The sequence below is a fragment of the Salmo salar genome, unplaced genomic scaffold, assembly GCF_905237065.1.
Source record: "Salmo salar unplaced genomic scaffold, Ssal_v3.1, whole genome shotgun sequence".
NCBI classification, from domain to species: Eukaryota; Metazoa; Chordata; class Actinopteri; order Salmoniformes; family Salmonidae; genus Salmo; species Salmo salar.
This window is the reverse complement of record NW_025548099.1, coordinates 680,001-688,387: the sequence shown is the minus strand read 5'-3', so window position 1 is coordinate 688,387 and position 8,387 is coordinate 680,001. Positions and strand designations below refer to the sequence as shown.

Below are 8,387 nucleotides of genomic sequence, written 5' to 3'. Positions count from 1 at the left end.
GTGGTCCGGGCTATGTATTTAGGTAGAGGGGCGTTTGGTTTATGTGGTCCGGGCTATGTATTTAGGTAGAGGGGCGTTTGGTTTATGTGGTCCGGGCTATGTATTTAGGTAGAGGGGCGTTTGGTTTATGTGGTCCGGGCTATGTATTTAGGGAGAGGGGCGTTTGGTTTATGTGGTCCGGGCTATGTATTTAGGGAGAGGGGCGTTTGGTTTATGTGGTCCGGGCTATGTATTTAGGGAGAGGGGCGTTTGGTTTATGTGGTCCGGGCTATGTATTTAGGTAGAGGGGCGTTTGGTTTATGTGGTCCGGGCTATGTATTTAGGTAGAGGGGCGTTTGGTTTATGTGGTCCGGTCTATGTATTTAGGTAGAGGGGCGTTTGGTTTATGTGGTCCGGGCTATGTATTTAGGTAGAGGGGCGTTTGGTTTATGTGGTCCGGGCTATGTATTTAGGTAGAGGGGCGTTTGGTTTATGTGGTCCGGGCTATGTATTTAGGTAGAGGGGCGTTTGGTTTATGTGGTCCGGGCTATGTATTTAGGGAGAGGGGCGTTTGGTTTATGTGGTCCGGGCTATGTATTTAGGGAGAGGGGCGTTTGGTTTATGTGGTCCGGGCTATGTATTTAGGGAGAGGGGCGTTTGGTTTATGTGGTCCGGGCTATGTATTTAGGGAGAGGGGCGTTTGGTTTATGTGGTCCGGGCTATGTATTTAGGGAGAGGGGCGTTTGGTTTATGTGGTCCGGGCTGTGTATTTAGGGAGAGGGGCGTTTGGTTTATGTGGTCCGGGCTGTGTATTTAGGGAGAGGGGCGTTTGGTTTATGTGGTCCGGGCTGTGTATTTAGGGAGAGGGGCGATTGGTTTATGTGGTCCGGGCTGTGTATTTAGGGAGAGGGGCGATTGGTTTATGTGGTCCGGGCTGTGTATTTAGGTAGAGGGGCGTTTGGTTTATGTGGTCCGGGCTATGTATTTAGGTAGAGGGGCGTTTGGTTTATGTGGTCCGGGCTATGTATTTAGGTAGAGGGGCGTTTGGTTTATGTGGTCCGGGCTATGTATTTAGGTAGAGGGGCGTTTGGTTTATGTGGTCCGGGCTATGTATTTAGGTAGAGGGGCGTTTGGTTTATGTGGTCCGGGCTATGTATTTAGGTAGAGGGGCGATTGGTTTATGTGGTCCGGGCTATGTATTTAGGTAGAGGGGCGATTGGTTTATGTGGTCCGGGCTATGTATTTAGGTAGAGGGGCGTTTGGTTTATGTGGTCCGGGCTATGTATTTAGGTAGAGGGGCGTTTGGTTTATGTGGTCCGGGCTATGTATTTAGGTAGAGGGGCGTTTGGTTTATGTGGTCCGGGCTATGTATTTAGGTAGAGGGGCGTTTGGTTTATGTGGTCCGGGCTATGTATTTAGGTAGAGGGGCGTTTGGTTTATGTGGTCCGGGCTATGTATTTAGGTAGAGGGGCATTTGGTTTATGTGGTCCGGGCTTTGTATTTAGGTAGAGGGGCGTTTGGTTTATGTGGTTCGGGCTATGTATTTAGGTAGAGGGGTGTTTGGTTTATGTGGTTCGGGCTATGTATTTAGGTAGAGGGGTGTTTGGTTTATGTGGTTCGGGCTATGTATTTAGGTAGAGGGGTGTTTGGTTTATGTGGTTCGGGCTATGAATTTAGGTAGAGGGGTGTTTGGTTTATGTGGTTCGGGCTATGTATTTAGGTAGAGGGGTGTTTCGTTTATGTGGTCCGGGGTTTGTTAGTCTATGTTCAATGTTAGTGTATTTCTATGTTCTGTCTTGTCTATTGTAGTTCTATGTTTAGTTAATTGGGGTTGGACCTTCAATTGGAGGCAGCTGGTTATCGTTGCCTCTGATTGAAGGTCCTATAATTAGGAGTTTGTTTTGTCATGGGGTTTTGTGGCAGATTGTTGCTGTGTATAGCTTTGTGCCTTACTGGCCTGTTCTTTGTCCTTTAATAAAAGAAGATGAGTGTACATTTTCCCACTGCGTCTTGGTCTAAACCCTACGACACCTGTGACATTTACATTAGGGTGTATTGTTAGATACTACTGCACTGTTGGAACCAGGAACACAAGCATTTCACTACACCCACAATAACATCTACTAAATATGTGTATGTGACCAATAACATTTTTATTTGATTGTATTTTTGAAAGTGTTACATAATTCTCAATCCGCTTTGCGTCGTGCCTAAAAACAGCACTTAGCCGTGGTACTGTATATTAGCCATATACTGTCACCACTTCCACCGAAGTCATTTCCTCTCCTTGTTCGGCGGTCGGCGTCACCGGTCTTCTAGTCATCGTCGATCCACTTTTTCATTTTCCATTTGTTTTGTCTTGTTTTCTTACACATCTGGTTTCCATTTCCATCATGAATTGTTGTGTATTTAACCCTCTGTTCCCCCCATGTCCTTGTGTGGAATTGTTTGTTTGTAAGTGCTTGTACTCTGTTACTGGTGCGCATCGGGGATTGTACCCATGTAGGTTCGTTTTGTATTAAACTGCTCCGGCTATTACCTATCTCTGCTCTCCTGCGTCTGACTTCACTGCCACCAGGTCCGCAATCCTTACATATACTACACCTCCTCAGGCCTTATTGCTTATTAGAACACATAAGTGTATTATAAGGCATTATAAAGGTCATTAAAATAATTATAATATGTACTTCATAGAAACTGTTACCATTTATATTCTAATAACTCACATTTTAAGATTCATTATTTCATTTATTCCATGTTAAGGGCTCTAACATTGGAACAAAACTATTTGTCTCCCTCTTGATGTTGCATGCAGTTCCTCTCTCTCTTCCTCCCTCCCTCTAACCCCTCCCTCCCTCTAACCCCACCCCTCTGGCAGAACCAGGAAGTCCATCCCCCTTCACAAACTCTCTTCTGAGGAAACGAAACTGATCTGAGTCTCTGTCTCGTCTGTCTGTGTGAGAGTGAACAACCGTCCAAATGGCTCAACAGGGAGTTCTGCTGGACCAGGACCAGTTCTGTTGTTCTGTCTGTCTGGATCTACTGAAGGAACCAGTCACCATCCCCTGTGGACACAGTTACTGTAGGAGCTGTATTGAGGGCTGCTGGGATCAGGATGTTCTGAAAGGGGTCTATAGCTGTCCTCAGTGCAGAGAGACCTTCACTCCAAGGCCTATTCTGAGGAAAAATAACATGTTGGCTGAGGTGGTGGAGAAACTGAAGAAGACAGGACTCCAGGCTGCTCCCCCTCCTGCTCTGTGCTATGCTGGACCTAGAGATGTGGCGTGTGATTTCTGCACTGGGACCAGAAAGCAGAAAGCCCTCATGTCCTGTCTGGTGTGTCTGGCCTCTTACTGTGAGACTCACCTCCAATCTCACTACGAATCTCCTGCTTTGAAGAAGCACAAGCTGGTCAAAGCCACCGCACAACTACAGGAGAAGATCTGCTCTCATCATGACAAACTGCTGGAGGTTTACTGTCGTACCGATCAGCAGGGTATCTGTTATCAGTGTGTGATGGATGAACATAAAGGCCATGATACAGTGTCAGCTGCAGCAGAGAGGACTGAGAAACAGGTAAGACCAGAACAACTTGTTGGTGACTGTCTGATAAACAAAGAATTAAAGATACAGTAGGAACTATGGCTGTTTGAACATGAGATCATTGAAATGAAATTGATCCTCAGCAGAACAAATATGAACACAAACCTTGAGTATATTGATATGTCAACCCAGATTCTCCAGATGTATCACCATTTTATAATGTCAAACACTATTATCATTCTGAATGCCCTTTTATGAGTCCAAAGTTCAGTCTCAACCTGTTGATACATGTAGTCCTACCATAACAACTATAATCATTCACATAGCAACAAATAAATATCATTTAGTAAATGGACCATCCATTTTTTAGACCTTCCTCTCTATGGGCCCTATGTCACATTACTATACTATTGATCTACTGGACTAATAAAGCTTGATAGCTCATTGAAGAGTGATTCTCCACAGAGGCAGCTGGGGATGAGTCAGCAGAAGGTCCAGCAGAGATTCCAGGAGAGAGAGAAGGAGCTGAAGGAGCTCCAACAGGCTGTGGAGTCTCTCAAGGTGAGTATTGTTGACCAGAGGAGACACACCATTTCACCTGTCTCCTCCAGTCAGAGAGAGAGAGAGAGAGAGGTAGAGGGGCCCCTATCCAATCCCACTGACCCCACTGTTGGGAACAGGTTGTCACTGCTGAGGCAGTGAAGAAAGTAGAGGAGGATGGGTCAAGGCTGAGGGATCCTGAGAGGATCCCTGTGAGTAGTAGATCTGTGACAGCACAGAGGGATGGGCCAACCAGTGATATATGCTTCAGTAAGGTTGGCTTCTTAGTGTTCATAGCAAATGGTTATCAACTGTACCGCAGAAATGGAATGTAAATCACAGAAAAAAATATGTTTTGGTGGCAGCTGCAGAGAAGTATTTGGTCATACTAGATTTGACTTCAGAAGAGTTCCAGGGTGTGTTGGGTGGTGGTGTCCCGTCCTCCCAGGCCGTTGGCCTGGTGCAGGAGCAGATAGGGTCAAAGTAGTGGAATGGGGGTAGTGGGTTTTAATGAGTGTAGGGTTAGTTGGCCTGGTGCAGGAGCAGATAGGGTCAAAGTAGTGGAATGGGGGTAGTGGGTTTTAATGAGTGTAGGGTTAGTTGGCCTGGTGCAGGAGCAGATAGGGTCAAAGTAGTGGAATGGGGTAGTGGGTTTTAATGAGTGTAGGGTTAGTTGGCCTGGTGCAGGAGCAGATAGGGTCAAAGTAGTGGAATGGGGTACTGGGTTTTAATGAGTGTAGGGTTAGTTGGCCTGGTGCAGGAGCAGATAGGGTCAAAGTAGTGGAATGGGGTAGTGGGTTTTAATGAGTGTAGGGTTAGTTGGCCTGGTGCAGGAGCAGATAGGGTCAAAGTAGTGGAATGGGGTAGTGGGTTTTAATGAGTGTAGGGTTAGTTGGCCTGGTGCAGGAGCAGATAGAGTCAAAGTAGTGGAATGGGGGTAGTGGGTTTTAATGAGTGTAGGGTTAGTTGGCCTGGTGCAGGAGCAGATAGGGTCAAAGTAGTGGAATGGGCTAGTGGGTTTTAATGAGTGTAGGGTTAGTTGGCCTGGTGCAGGAGCAGATAGGGTCAAAGTAGTGGAATGGGGTACTGGGTTTTAATGAGTGTAGGGTTAGTTGGCCTGGTGCAGGAGCAGATAGGGTCAAAGTAGTGGAATGGGGTAGTGGGTTTTAATGAGTGTAGGGTTAGTTGGCCTGGTGCAGGAGCAGATAGGGTCAAAGTAGTGGAATGGGGTAGTGGGTTTTAATGAGTGTAGGGTTAGTTGGCCTGGTGCAGGAGCAGATAGGGTCAAAGTAGTGGAATGGGGGTAGTGGGTTTTAATGATTGTAGGGTTAGTTGGCCTGGTGCAGGAGCAGATAGGGTCAAAGTAGTGGAATGGGGTAGTGGGTTTTAATGAGTGTAGGGTTAGTTTGCCTGGTGCAGGAGCAGATAGGGTCAAAGTAGTGGAATGGGGTAGTGGGTTTTAATGATTGTAGGGTTAGTTGGCCTGGTGCAGGAGCAGATAGGGTCAAAGTAGTGGAATGGGGTAGTGGGTTTTTAATGAGTGTAGGGTTAGTTGGCCTGGTGCAGGAGCAGATAGGGTCAAAGTAGTGGAATGGGGGTAGTGGGTTTTAATGAGTGTAGGGTTAGTTGGCCTGGTGCAGGAGCATATAGGGTCAAAGTAGTGGAATGGGGGTAGTGGGTTTTAATGAGTGTAGGGTTAGTTGGCCTGGTGCAGGAGCAGATAGGGTCAAAGTAGTGGAATGGGGTAGTGGGTTTTAATGAGTGTAGGGTTAGTTGGCCTGGTGCAGGAGCAGATAGGGTCAAAGTAGTGGAATGGGGGTAGTGGGTTTTAATGATTGTAGGGTTAGTTGGCCTGGTGCAGGAGCAGATAGGGTCAAAGTAGTGGAATGGGGTAGTGGGTTTTAATGAGTGTAGGGTTAGTTTGCCTGGTGCAGGAGCAGATAGGGTCAAAGTAGTGGAGGGTTAGTTAGAAGGATGTTTTTTAGTATTATCATAATTTCCCCTTTTCCCATTTTGTATCCCATAATATCATGGATTTATATTATAGACCAGTTGAGGCAGGTGAGATGCCTTTGGATATACTGACGTAATAAATTGTCATTAGCTTATTGGGTTGAAAGGCTGTGAGGTTGAGCATCCCACTGCTACTGTTCTAGATGACTGTTGGGAATATACTAGTAGACAAGGCAGTGGTTTTGGTTGGACAGTTGGAAAGCTTGCTGATGAGAGTAGTTTCAGGGAGTTGGAGGTTGGCCCTTTCTGTGGTGATAGGGGATGTTCCTCCATGGTTACTCCCAGATCCTGTTGTTGATCTAACCTTGGTAGACAAAAGGAAAGATTGGGTCAGAAGTCAGTGATAAAGGGAAACTGGTTGACAATTACATTGGTAGAAGTTGTTATGCTTTTTACCTCTTTTCACAGATGGATCCAAGGGCCCAGATAGTGGGCCCACAGGAGCAGGTGTTTACCTTCCTGAATGTGATGTGCAGATATGTAGAAGACTAACAGATGAACTGTCAGTGTACTCAGTTGAACTGTTGGTGATAATAGTTGTCCTCCAGTGGGTGGAGGACGTACAGCCTGTTAGAATTATAGTATCCTCAGATTCTCTGTCTGTATTGAATAGTTTATCATCTGGTAAATCTATTAGGAGTGACCTACTATTGGAGGTATTAATGTTATTATGGAGAATTGAGAGAATGGGTCTAGTAGTGAGATTCTGCTGGGTCCCAGCACATTCAGGTGTGGAATGGAATGAAATTGTAGACTAGTTAGCTAAAATAACTTTAAAACAAGATATAATATATATTAATGTTCCACTGGGTAGAGGTGAGGACAAATGTGAGATCAGAGACATTTTGATAGATGTGTGGCAGAAGAGATGGGACTCTGAGCACAAGGGACGGCATTTATATGTCCTCTAAAGAAAGGTCGGTGGACCAAGGTTCAAAGGTCAGATTAGGAAGGAAGAGGTGGTGTTTCCTCGATTGTGTTTAGGACATTGTACATTGAACTGGTCCTTCCATCTGGTTGGCAGCATGTGAATGGTTTGTGTCTGGAGGGTATTGTCAATGAAACGGTGGAGCATGTGTTGTTATAGTGTTGTAAGGATGTTGAAGAGAGGTAAAGATTGAAGTGTAGGGTCATTGAGGTTGGACGGGGTTGGATGGGGGGTTGGAAGGGATTTGGGGGATGGGGAGGGTCCATTAGAAGTTAGTAGGGATCTTTTTATTTTCTCAGAAGTACTGAGTTAGGTAGGAGGATTTAGAAATGGTGTAAACCGTGATTGAACACACTCCAGCACAGTAGGAGGCGCCACGCTCCTTTAACGTTGGTTTGAGGACCGCCATTATACCATAGAAGAAGAAGAAGTTGGTAACGTGAGGTTTTGTCGTTCGTGAAGAGTGCAGCTATTCTTTTGCCTATTTTCCAAATGTATTTTGTCATGGTGGGAGGGTTTGTTTATCGGTTTCCGCTGTTTATCGGTTAGAGTTGAGGAGGGAGTAGGGTAGTTTGATGTCCTCAACCGAGTGGAGAAGAAACGCTGTCTCTTCAGGTGCGTTGTGGAGAATGGTGTGGAGGAATTATTGATCCTGGTCGGTGAACAGGTGGGAGAGGAACATATACACTCTGTATCCAGAATGAACAAGGCGGTGGTTGTGGTAATGTAAAAGGTGAGTCTTGTTGTCCGGCTAGTTACCAGTATGATTTATGTGAGGGGTTGTGTTGGTGCTGATTTCGACAAGAGTAGTGGTGTCTAATCTGCCTCCGTTTATTACCACCGAACAGATCCGTAAAGAGTTGGTTCGTTTTGCTAAATGTGGAAGTGTTTTTCTGAACGAAATTCAAGGTTAAACAGGGGAGGGGTGGTACACAGGGTTTGTTAGCACAGAGGAGCCCAGTGATATAATATTATATATATAATATTACTATATGTCCCAGCTGTTTGCTGTGGTTTTGAAGTAATTCTCTTCCAGCCCGCGTTAACCTTGTAGGTTTACCTCAGGTAACTTATTATTAACTAACCTGGTAGGTTTACCTCAGGTAACTTATTATTAACTAACCTGGTAGGTTTACCTCAGGTAACTTATTATTAACTATCCTTGTAGGTTTACCTCAGGTAACTTATTATTAACTCTCCTTGTAGGTTTACCTCAGGTAACTGATTATTAACTAACCTTTTTTATTTGTTTCTAAATGGCTGCTGGGTAATATGATAATCGTTGAAATCTGTTGGTTCGTAGACATCAAATAGAGAGAATGCTGCGCAGGTTCACTGAGTTGTAAACCTAATGGATAGGTGGAGATCATTGATTTGTAGCTCT

General features: G+C 45.3%; 1 protein-coding gene across 1 annotated transcript in view; it reads left to right on the top strand.

The window, feature by feature from the left end:
- Positions 1-2,953: 2,953 nt before the first annotated feature.
- The window catches only part of LOC106595825 (tripartite motif-containing protein 16), a 12,795-nt gene continuing 7,361 nt past the window's right edge, over positions 2,954-8,387 (top strand). Inside the window, exons 1-2 of the mRNA XM_045711924.1 lie at positions 2,954-3,555; positions 3,988-4,083. Of these exons, the coding sequence (XP_045567880.1) occupies positions 2,959-3,555; positions 3,988-4,083 (693 nt within the window). The 5' untranslated portion in view covers positions 2,954-2,958. The remainder of the gene's footprint in view (positions 3,556-3,987; positions 4,084-8,387) is intronic.